The sequence below is a fragment of the Mustela erminea genome, chromosome 10 (genome assembly GCF_009829155.1).
Source record: "Mustela erminea isolate mMusErm1 chromosome 10, mMusErm1.Pri, whole genome shotgun sequence".
Lineage (NCBI taxonomy): Eukaryota > Metazoa > Chordata > Mammalia > Carnivora > Mustelidae > Mustela > Mustela erminea.
The window spans coordinates 82,214,824-82,227,219 of NC_045623.1; the positions used below are offsets into that span (position 1 = coordinate 82,214,824).

Genomic DNA, 12,396 nt, shown 5'->3' on the forward strand with positions numbered 1-12,396 from the left:
AAGATCAACAATCTTGTCCCATCTAGTTTCACTCTATTTCTTTGACAAAACCAGCCAACAACTTTGAACTGTTTCAAAAACGTACATCTCCACAAAGATTTGTGATGAAAAAGAACATATAAAAGAAAATGCCTAACACAACCCAGAAGGAATTCCCAAGTCATTTTCTGCTCCGTCCATATAGCCAAATTAAATGCCCATACTCCCAGGAGGCCTTCTTTATTAGACAAAGATCACAACCTACTTTAAATGCAGAAATTCTGTTTTCCAGCCAGGGACCTTACTTGACAGTTCCATGTTTATACAAGAACTGCTATCATCCTAACCCTGAACTTCTGTTGGCTTAGAAGGTCTGGTATACAGTCCAAAAGGAGCAGACAAGAGACCCCACACTCAAGAGTCCTGAAGGAAGGAACAGGGGCTTACGTACTTCTGCTTCTTTGATCCTTTATGAGTTTTCTCTGTTTTCTCAGCTGATCTTTCCCTTGAGTGTCTTTGAGTCTCTGGAATCTACTGATTCTCTTGATTTACCTCGTTTAAGATCTCTCTCCTTATGTTTTTTGACGACGTTCAATATCAAGGCGGAGATCAACAGGATCATCTTGTATTTTCCCTCAGCCTGCCGTAAGAGAAAATCAAAATTAAGGGTTTTGGGATTCAGGGCTGACAACTCAAACCACCCCACAAACTGTGGTTTTCTACTCCAATGAAGTGGTGCAGAGGAAGCACTGGGAGTGTGAGGCTCCTCACCCAAGCTTAGAGGGCATATAGGATTTCCCACAGAAGTCCCTTCCTGAGGGTCCCTCACAGAACCCAAACTGTTCTCTAAAATGATGACGATTGCCTTCTGAAAATGCCAGACATTGATCTTGCCTTGTTTGTTTTCTCTGTGGCACAGTAATGACTCTGGCTAGCCTACACACTGAGTAGGCCCAAATCAGCTTCACAAGGTGGCCGGTTAGGCTGGCTCAGCCTAGTCACCACCAAGAGTGTAAATGCTGGTGTCGTGTCATCCTTCCCTACCTACACTGTGGCAGCCACCATGGGTTTACCCTCTCCTTGGAATAAGCTCTCAGTATGGAGCCCAACAAGAGACTGTGGGACACTTCAGCAGCCTACCAAAAAGCCCAGTTACAGTGAGAAATTGCTTTAGAGAGGGAATAGCAAAACCACAATGGAGAATCCACAAAGTGGCAATACCAGGTCCAGTTTTATTTTAAAAAGGGAAAAGGCAGCAGCAAAAAAGGAAGGTACCTTTTTTTTTTTTTTTCCCCCTGACTTCCTTTTATTAAGTCGAATTCCCCAGGGCATGTGTGATGTGGATTCAGCAGTGGTGGCAGTGCTGCGTGCCCCAAACCAGTGCAGGGCTTTCAACAGCTTGGGACACTCAGAGCACAGAGGGCCAGGCGGATTCAGGGACATGAAGCACTAGGACTTGGCTCATGGGAAGTAAAACCTCTCTAAAAGAGGAAGGAATGGGCAGTTCACTCCATATAAATATCTCATACAAAGTACTAAGCTTTTTGTTGAAATGAAGTTCAAGAAGGTTTATTTCTGTCCTGTTCATTTTTTAGAGGGAATGGGGCCTCTGTGCCCTCCAAAGACCCAAAAAAGGGGCAGATGCTGCTCCCTGAGGCTGTACACCCACAGCACCTCTATGGAGCAGGCCCAGAGGGTGAGCACTCTTCTGCTGTCTCAAAGCCTTGCATTTCACAGGGTCAGTGCCACGCTGGTGAGAACATGAAGAAAAAGAAAGGAGGGGGAGCGGGGAGAGAAGAGAGACTGTGCAGAGGGCCTCTCCTCACATTTGACTACCGAGACAAATTCATTTGAAGACCTGAAGATGAGCATCTTTAGGAAAAGGTTTCATCAGCACTGGAAGAGCCATCTTTAATTTTAAATTTCAACTGTATATGTGAATGAAGGTCAATAAATACTAAGAGACTTTAAAAAAAAACCCCAAATCTATTATTTCATAGTAAAAGATCGCATACAAGCCTTAACCTCTTCATTAACTCTGCGTGCACATCACTGCAAATGTAGCTGGGCTATCAAAATAATGTTTAGCTTTAAGTAATAGTAACCAACAGATGATAAATATGGTACAATGTTAGGAAAAAAAAAAAACTGGACTAGCTGTTTAAAACAGTCTACCATGTTAAGATATGAATATTTCACTCTCCTCTGACATGCATGTCTTTTTGAAATCATGGTTGGAAATAGTGCATGTAATATAGTTGATTTGATAATACTTACAAGCAGAAAAATATCACAAAAAGTTTCTTCTCTCATCATGGGCACTTGTTCCAAAACTCCTCTCTTTTTTTTCTCAAGCTCACCTCAATAGACTTTGGGGTCATTTACCATATTCTAACCACTTCACAAAGGTTGTTGATACATTTAATAAAAATTAACCCTTTGTAGTTCATTTTTAGAATTATGCCCATCCTTAAAAGAAAAACACAAACTTAAGTAGAGAGTAATTTAAACAAACACATTTCTGTCAAGTTCATGCCCAACGCACTCATTTTGTTGGAATTACGATCAAAGCACAGTTCACCTTATAGCCAGGTTCCCGTGGACTTTTCATTTCATCATGAGCCAAACCATGTTTTCTGAATGTACTGGGAGAAATGTCTATCCTCCTAAAAATTGAAAATAGGAAAACTGCTTAATAATCCCCATAACGTGAATGTATTATTGGTAGTATTTTAGTTCCTCAGTTGGTTAAGAGAATCCTAGGCATTCCTTTAAATTATGTCTCATAACTTACAAATATATATTACTAATATTCTTTGCTTATATATTTATCCTGTCCCATAGGTGTGTCTGTGTACAGGCACATGAGCGCACGCGTACACACACACACACACACAGAGAGACCAACTTCTCAGTCAAACTCAAACTGAAGAAACTTCTTATTCCTTCCTAGTACTGTTACAGCCAGGAAGAAAGACACCTACACCCACGCCTATAATCTCAAGTTCACATCAAGAATATCCATGCCCTGCTAACCTCAAAGAGCAGTTTTCGTCTTGGGAATAAGAATATAATGGACCATTATTTACCTATGAGATAAGGTCTAGGTGAGAAAACTGCCTGGTACATACACACATCCTGAAGACCCCGGACTGTTGTAGAAAGATGGTTCTCCTCCCTACTACAACCGAGATGATTAGTAAGAAATTAAAGCTACAGCCAAGTTTGCTTCTAGACAAAGCCCCTATGTGCTGAATATGCTCCCACAACTGAATGTGACGGTCTTTAAACCTGCTGGGCTTTTAAACCCTTTGACATAATCCTCCAAGCTCTCCCATGCACTGGAAATTCTTCTAGAAGAAGAACTGCTACATGGAACACGTGTGTTCCATGTAATGTGTTCCATATATCAGTCCTGGGAAAAAAGCTTAACATTTACTCCACCTGCAGCAAGTTCACCATGGTCTCAGGTTATCATCTGCCAGTTCTCAAGAATACAAGGATTCATCTATATCAAAAGGCCGGTCCTTCCTCAGGCCCACAGTGAAAAACTGCAGTCATCAAGGCATCCCCTTTCCACTCAAACTACAAACACCCACTGCTAACCTAGCATCCGGAGAATGTTCACCCTAAACTCCGCTGCTAAGGCACCCACCTAACATTGACAAGAACAAGATGAGTTTATCATTCGATGAGCAAGCTTTTATGGCCACCTCCAGCTTAAGGCCTAAGTCCTCACCTGTGTATCTCTGGGCTTTTCTTGTTTTTAGCTGCCTCCTGCTCAGTTCCCCTCTTTAGGTATTTAGTAAAGCGCTCATGCAATGTCATTCCTGAGGACCCAAAGTGATGTTCTGTGGGAATTCAAAGAAAAACACATTACACTCTCAAAGGCGGGACCAAATATTCAACTCTTCTGCATGAACCCGAAGCCACAGAGATGTGATTCAAGTAGTCAAATCCATGTAACAGACACACTGAAAAGGGGAAGGAAAGATGCCCGGGTCACACACCATACAATGTTGGCTACTGAATGTCCACTGTCGCTCCGCCTTAGGATGTGGGTATGAGGAAACCCAGAGCTCACTTCTCTATGAATCATGGCACCAACTCCCCCTGGAGTTAAATTTTCAAGTAGAACCTCTAACTGGCCCACCCCAGCTGCTGTATCACTTCTCTTTACCACTCCCCAACCTGCCCACCTCAGTTTGCCCAGGACATGGCAGAATAACGCAGAGAAGAAATTCACACCACTAGGTCTCTGAGAGACCTCTAGAGGCTTCCATTTGACAGACAGGAAAAAAGAGAGGTGCTGGAAAAGCCACACTCCCTTCTTCAAGTCTTATGTGAAGGATTTTACCTCTTCTCACGATCACAGGTTATTAGCATTTCGTAATCTTCAACACTGTAATTAAAAAATGCAAACTCCTCCTTGGAAGGAATTTCCTTCAAACCAGTCCCTAGCTTCAAAGGTGCTTTTGATGAGATAAAGAGGCCTGAAAGGCTCCCTTACGCACCCAGTCATCATTGTGCTTGTAGCAGAGGAAATGAAGCCCGCAGAAAGGGCGCTCGCAGCAGGCTCGGGGTGTGCACTCACCTTTCACATGGTGAACGATGGTCACTATGTGCTGGGCAAACAGTTCAGAGGGGCTCCGCTGAGACTGAGCTGACTGTATGTGCTGGAAAATGGAACGAAATTCCTGTTCCTTTTTGTTGCTATGGACTAGATCCCGACAAAGCTTGCGTTCCTGAGCCAATAAGCCACTGGGTCTGGAAAAGAAACATAGGGAGGCCCAGTGTAACAAGATATACAGAAAGTCCAAACATTTAAACCCTAAAAAAGCAATGCTTTTCTCCCCGAGAGTTTAAAATTTACCCACAAAGTTGCTTTTTGCTTCCCACCAAAGTTCAAAGTAACCTCAGGGGACCATAACGATGGGAAAGGAAGGTTAAGGGCATCCAAAATCTCTCTCCCCTTTTCTCAGTGGGAGTCCTTAACAGGAACAAATGGGCAGGGGGATGTACTGAACCTCAGTGAGTCTTGTTTTCGGAGTCACTGAGCTTTTAACACACACAACAAACCGAAGAGTATTTTAAAAGATCAACTAGCTTGGCCAGCCAGGACCACTCAGTGAAGTGGGATGTGGCCAGAATGCTGCTCAGGTGTACTTCCCACTGGCAGTACAGCTTTTGCCCCAGGTACAAAACACAGTCAGCCAGGGCCTCCTTACTCTGCTCAAGTTGGGCCAGGAAACCCTCCCCTGCCCCTGCCCTAACTTTAAAACTGCTACATTATGTGATGGAGGTGTGTAATAACAGACTTCAGTAACCTAGCTAGGAATGGAAAAATGGATTCTGGACAGCTCCACAAGGCAAAATCATCTTAAATACATTTAAGGCAAAAAATGGGATGATGGCAAGTAGGGTAATGGATAGAGGTCAAGAGGTGGGGGGACCCAACACCCAGAAAGCCAGTCACTAAAAGATGCTTTATCACCCCTGTGATACGGTCCCTAACACACAACTGCTCAGTGACACGTTAATTCCAGAAACAGGTGAACATTATCAGCACTGAAACTTGGACAGCAGGAGAAATACAAGAGGGGCCTGTCCTGGTTCCAGAACATCCTCAGGAAGAGGGGTTAGGAGATGCCCCTTAGCCCACTAAAGCCCTGAGGTTCAAGGACTACATCTCACCTTGCAAGGTCCTCATCAAAAGAGTCCATCCGGACATTGACCTGGGCCTCTCGAGTAATGGAAAAGGAAGACTTCCCTGTGGAAAAGTCTCCTTTGGCTCCTAGCTTCTCTCGGCTCTCAGAGGTCTTTCTCGGGGGAGGTGATGAGTTTTTCTCCTGGACTGCTTTGTAAGCGGTCACTCGGAAATTCTTTTCAGGCACAAACCCCCTGTGCCCACTTTCGGTTCTCTTGGGTCCTCCCCGATCCTCCTTCTTGGATCTCTCTGAGAAAGATTCCTCCTCCAGCTCCTCTGTTTTCCTCTGCTTTTCCTTCCCTGGAGGTGCATATACCAGGCCCTCCCATTTGCCTGACTTCTCCTCCTCCTGGTTTTTGTTTGCCCCTGCTAGGGCTTTCGACATAAATTTGGGTTCATCATCAAACTCCGATTCCTTCCTTCCCTTAGCTTTGTCCTTATCTTGATCATCCATGTCTTCCTTATGGAAGTCTGCCATCTTCTTCTCAAAGTCATCTCGAAGCTTATACCTTTTGGGAGACTGGCTACCCCGAAAAGACTTGTCGGTATCAGTTTTGGGAGCAAATGGATCAGATTTCATTTTCGCATCACCCAAGCCCGTGTCAGAGAAGCTCCCTTTCTCTTTCATTTTCTCTTTATCGGTATTTGTTTGTTTCTGTTCCTTATCTTTTCCATTCTCTGTCTTCTGCTCATCTAGGTACCTATTTATAAAAACACAAGGGAGACACAAAAGAGGCCCCTTAAGCAACCTGATCTAAAACAGCACCATCTGGTCTTGTGTTTTTAATTCTTTGAACAAACATGTCTTGTGGATTCCAGTGTTACCAAAGGACTTTCTACTTGATTACTTTCTAGTAATTTCTGAAAAGCAGCCTTTCACAGATCTATGAACTTGGATGCCACTTAAGAGAAAAATACACGGTCCACAGAGTTGTGTTACAAGAGCAACCCAAAAGAAAACAGCAAAATTGATTTTTAGGATACTAAAAAACAAAAACCTACTTACCTGTAAGTGGTCTAGGAAAAAAAAAATTAAGGTCTTATCCAACCTTCACTCAGTCACTTAAAATCTGCTTTCAGCAAAGTTAACATAGAATGTTCAACCTTGGACTGATTTTGCTTTTATACAACTCACATTTGGAAATACAAGTCTCAAAAAGAGACTTCATGTTTGCTTCAAGTCACCTAGAAGATCTAAATATGAAATATACTGTGAACACAAATAAAAACAAAATACAAGTTAATTGGGGGAAGGGGACAGAAACCATCCTACTCGTTCTTATGGAAAAGCAGAGCTCATGCCCGAGTCTCCTAATGAGACTCCCAGTTCTGGCAGGGAACCACACCTACACTTTAAAGCAGAGTCACTGAAGATTGGAAAAGTACACAGGCTGAACATCTCATCTGTACCATTAATGATGAAAGTCTAATCAAGTTATAGTGGCACTGCTATGGCAAAGAAGAATCGAAGGACAGGAGAACATCAAAGAATATGCTAATAAGAAGGAAATGGGGAGGGGGTGGAACCACCTGCCCAATAAGTTCCTCTTAACAACCTAGTCCCCATACAACTTCCCTGTTAAGTCTCTGCCATCCCAATCCATCCAACCGCACAAACAAAGATTCAGGTTCCAACTCACCATGTCCCCCAGAGCAGAAAGACAGAAGCACGGTCACGTCCTCTCCTAACACGCAGCCTGGTCGGCTTCTACTGGGACACACACCCACCTTGTGATTTTAAAACAAGAGCTTCCTGGACTAAGCCTTGGGCTTTCCCATTCTGCCCAGTCTCCTCAACTGGAGAGTGTGAGGGTACGAGGTGTAGCTCTTCACCATGATGGGCTGATGCAGATCGATCACAGTAGATGGTGGGTCCTACAGGGTCTAACAGCTCCAATGGGCATTCATTTTGGCAAAGAACGTGTTTTTTTTTTTTTGATAGCTGACCCACAAATCTCTACTGTTCTCTGGCTTATATTGGTAGAATCCAAGGCAAATTTTATATGTGAAAACATCATTGCAGAGCAGTCTAAAACAACTTTATGCTGCAATACAAATTCAGGAAGGTAGGAAAGCTAGAGTTAAGCTAAAGGTTTCCTTGGGTGGTGTTTTCAAGTTTGCTAATGCGAAGTTTAGGAAACAGGGATTACCTTATTACCATTCATCACAGAGCTCTGAGATCACATTACAATTAAGCTGCCAGCTGGGGAGGCAGGAACACCACCAGGGAGGGGAAACAAGACACTTGCCTCTTTGTGTAGGCTGCTCCTCCTGGAGCAGATGCCTCCTCCTTCTGAGACGAGCCATACGTGGAGCCAGTGGCCGGTGGACTCTTACCCACAGGGCTCTTTTTGGATGGACTCAAGGACCCAGAGCCATGATCGAATTGACCTTGGTGTGTCCCAGCCTGGTACCCAGCACCACTCTGCAGAGTTGAGCCCATCTGGGACGTGTTGGAAAGCGGAGGGCTGGGTTTTGGCACAGGGCTTGGACGGGGTGAGCGCCGCCTCACCACCACCGACTGGAGTGGGCTTTTAAGAGCAGGGCTTCGCTCCCGGGGGCTCAACTCAGAAACGGCAGAGGCCCGTGATGCAGAACCAGCACTGTATGTGGTGGCATCTGGCCATGCTTTCGAACTGTCAGATGCTTTTGTATCTTGAGAGGTGCCTCCAGAGAACGTCTGTTCCTTGGCCTCGTCTCCTTGGTTATCCCCGGCAGCCTGAGATGGCCGGCTATCCTTGGAAGAGGACTTTTTCTCCTTTGCAGACTTGCGCTTGGAAGATTCCACTCGGCTGTGGTTGGAGGAAGAACGAGAGGATGAGGAGCGCCTTGACCTGTCAGAGGAAGACTTATCGGAGTTTCTAGAATGGCTCCTGGATCTTGGTGAAGGGGACCTTCTCTTTGGGGACCGGGATCGGGAACGGCCCCGACGAGGACTATATGCTTGCCGGTAATTCTGCCAATTGGAGCGGTAGTTTCCATAGCCACCTCGGTTATACTGGCCCCACGGATAAAAGCCTCTGTTGCGCCCACGGAAATAATAGGGCCTTCTATAGCCTCTGTTGTGGCCTCGGAAATCCCGATTCTGATACACTCTTGGGTGATTTCTCTCTCTGTTATGAGCTGGAGAATATGATCTGGAACGAGACCTAGAACTGAAAAGGGGGATGGGGGAAATATTTGAATTTTTGACACAAGCCCTTTTATTTAAGAAACACCTGCCAACAAAGAGGTACAGTTTCAAACCTTGTTCTTAGCTATTTTATTTTCAGTTTTGTTCTCAAAGAAACAAACTTAAATATTTAATTCCACTGCTGACCCACATTAAGTGCAAACATATAGATAAAAATCATTTTCACCAATGATCCACTGAGACCGCTTCATTACTACCGCATCACATTTATCTTTTTTTTTTTTTTTACTGTAGCACATTTTAAACAGATATCAAATGTTCTTAATATAGTAAGCTAAACAAAGCCATTTTAATTAAAGTATACAAGTTGCTTTGAGTTTCACAGTGGCGCTAACAGGTCCCCTAAATCCCCGGAAGTCAGGAAGAACACAAGCTGCAGACCGGGGCAGGCTGTGCAGGTCCTTCAGCCCCTCCACTGGTATAACCTTCTACTCCTCAACCCATTCAGCCCTCTCTGTCTGTGCAGGGTTATTTTCTTAGAGTCCACTAGGACCTGGGATTGTAAACATGTAGTCCCAAGCAAAGAACACTTAAATAGGAACTTGGAGAATGCAACTTCCAAAGCTTAAAAGAATTCACTGAAATCAGATCAGCAAAATAAGTAAATAAATAAATGATGGTTTTTAGTTTTGTTTTGTTTTGTTTTGTTTTTTACTGAGAACCTGGTTATGGTCTCACTACTCAGGTCTGAGTTTCTGTTGCTGCACACAAGATCCTACACCTGGGTGCCACAAGAGGGCACCATCTGATCACAAGACACCCAAGCACACAAGTTAACCTAAGAAAACTATAAAATCAGCCCTCTTCCCGCATCACCACCCACATTTCTTTCCAGCCAACCTAAAGCCTAGTGCTGTGTTCTTCTTCATTCAACAGTATGGAACCCTAATAGAGCAAAGGCACATTTCCAGAACCACAGGGATTCAACAGTGACCTAACTTTGTAAAAATTTCATGCTTATGAATGCTAGGCTTGTCAATGCTAGGGAGCATGTTAGGGAGCTTCGAATGCTAGGGAACTTCGTTTCCACCAAAAAGCCAAAAGCTGTTATCTGTTGGGTGTAAAAATCCACTGGGGTCCTTGTATACCTGATGTGCCTTGTCAACTTGAGACACAGATCATTCATACTAACCACTACTCCTGAACAGTTAGATAAAAATATGTAAAATTATTAGAGAAGTCTTTCCAAAAATACTTTCTTCATACATAGTAGGATAAAAACCCTTTGGTTAATCAACAGCACTTTCTGTATTAGACCTAACTAGGAACAGATACATTCTGTTTGCCTGTTTTATAAATAACTCCATTTAGCAAATGTGACAGGTCTTAACTAAACAATGGTGTTTTTAAAAAGAAACTTACATTTAATTTAATCTAAAGAAGATAAGGTGGAATTGGTCTTCCACCCCTTATTACCCATGGTGTTCAGGTTCTTTACCTACCCCAAGAACAACAGTGACTGGCAAAAATGCATCCTATTATTGGTTAACGGTTGCTATTCAAGTACAATTAAAAAACAAAAACAAAAACTTACCTTCCATACTTTTCATTCGAAAACAGTAACAATATAAGAAAAGAAGGAAGAGGCAGATGCAGGCTATGAAACTGAACATGACCCAATTAAATGGCTATACTCGAGAGAGGTGATGCACCACCAGCACTAAGGAGGGTTTAATTCATGTTCCCATCCTCAGAGGCTACTGCTGCTTCTGTCACCAACTACTAGAGGGCCCTGTGGCATACTGCATCCAAAACCCGCAGTCACTGCACTGATGCAGGAACATGAGTCTCTGCAGATTGCAAATCAAGTTATTTACGAGAAGTCACTTAAAAGGATACGGTCTGTGAAATACAAGGAAACAATCAATTTTCTCCAATTCTGTAGAACTCAGCAGTTAAGTTAATTTAAAGGCATGGTTTCTCAAACTCTCTGGATAGTATACTTTCCTTATAGGAGAGGGAAAATAAAAGAAAAAAAAAAATCATGGAACAAATACGCCAGAAATAAAAATTGAACATCCAGTGGCAAATTTATCTGTTTCTAAAAAACAGAGATGTCAGACTAGAATCGAGTATAAAAACATGTTTTTTAGTGGAGAAATTCCTTCAAGATAACAATCTTCTCAGTATAAAAGACAGCACATGAAGTGGCTCTAGGCCTACCCCCACACATACTGCCCAAGATATTTTCCCCTCATTTGCCAAGTCAATGACCATGCCAAATAATCTGTAGAGGAAGAAGAGATCTGTCTAGACAGATCTGCCCAGAATCCCAGTTATCACAGATACTTCAGAGCTTGTTAGCATTTTTCATGCTGGTTTGTGTCAGTTCAATTTTGTCACTCAGTTTTGGTTGTATTAGCCTCTTGTTTTTGAGCCAGTTACTTGATTTCCATTCACTCGATTAAGTTTTAAAGTGTTACCTTTCAGAACCAACTGAGATAAACTGAAATTTAAATGGCCCAAATCTAAAGACTCTAGGTGCAAGGCAGGAGTTACGAAAAGCCACTGCTCAATCCCCCATCTTGACAGCAACTTCCTAAGGTAGATATAAATGTATTTAGTGGGCTCCCTCTTCTTTTTCCGGAGAGGTGAAAGGTAGGATAGAATTTTACTTATATGGATTCTCACACAAATGGGCAAAACCTCTATTTAGCCTACGTTTGAACTAAGTTTAGTATAAAAATGCATGCCCAAAAACCAAAGAGGAGAAGAAAGGCTAGGACTCATTACCCTCAAGGTGTAATGTTATCTTTAAAAATAAAAAATCTAGTGTTTCTTTTGTCTGAGGGAGAGACTCATTATATTCTACCTTCTTATCAGAATCATTAATATTTATGGCCGCCAACTTTTTATTCACCCTCCGGTCTGAAATTAATTTTCAGGGAGATCTCTTACAGATTCCGTTTAAGAATCAACTTGTTCTTATCACTTCTTGGCCTTCTGGCTAGGATCAAGTGAAGAATTAACTTGTTCTTGTTGGGAGGAAAGAAAAAAAAAAAAGAATCCCACCAACCATCTCTTTGAAACATTTTTAGGAATACTACAAGACTACGGGAATAAAGAATGCAGCTTAATAACTACTATTCCTATGGTTTATTTTAAATTTCATAATCAGTTCATTTAACAAAAGAACTCTAGATACTCGCAAAATAAAGAATGGCGGGGGTGGGGATGGTCCCCAAGTGGTGAGACTGAGAAATTATCTCCCTGCCTGGTGCGATTCTGACAAAAATAACAAAAACTGTGCACATTATCCCCCTTTGGTAGTTAAATACAACACCATTCACATGTAGAAACTTGTATATACTAAAAGGTTCTTGTCTACTCATAAAAGAAAATTAAAACAGTTTTAAAGACTAAAAAATCCAACTCCCAACACATGAAAAGAGGAAAGGCATTGGAGGGTTAGCATCCTATTCTAAGACATAACTACAATAGGGAAATCCACCTAAAGATGTCAATACTGGCTAAATTAAAGAATACTGGCAACAAATTACAAAGAATTCTTTGTACA

The 12,396-nt window shown here is 42.6% G+C and overlaps 1 protein-coding gene across 1 annotated transcript in view; it reads right to left on the reverse strand.

Moving 5' to 3' along the window:
* THRAP3 (thyroid hormone receptor associated protein 3) overlaps positions 1-12,396 on the reverse strand; it is a 75,491-nt gene that overhangs the window by 5,983 nt on the left and 57,112 nt on the right. Inside the window, 8 exon segments of the mRNA XM_032301894.1 lie at positions 431-492; positions 494-562; positions 564-613; positions 2,554-2,645; positions 3,719-3,830; positions 4,574-4,746; positions 5,674-6,387; positions 7,936-8,841. Of these exon segments, the coding sequence (XP_032157785.1) occupies positions 431-492; positions 494-562; positions 564-613; positions 2,554-2,645; positions 3,719-3,830; positions 4,574-4,746; positions 5,674-6,387; positions 7,936-8,841 (2,178 nt within the window).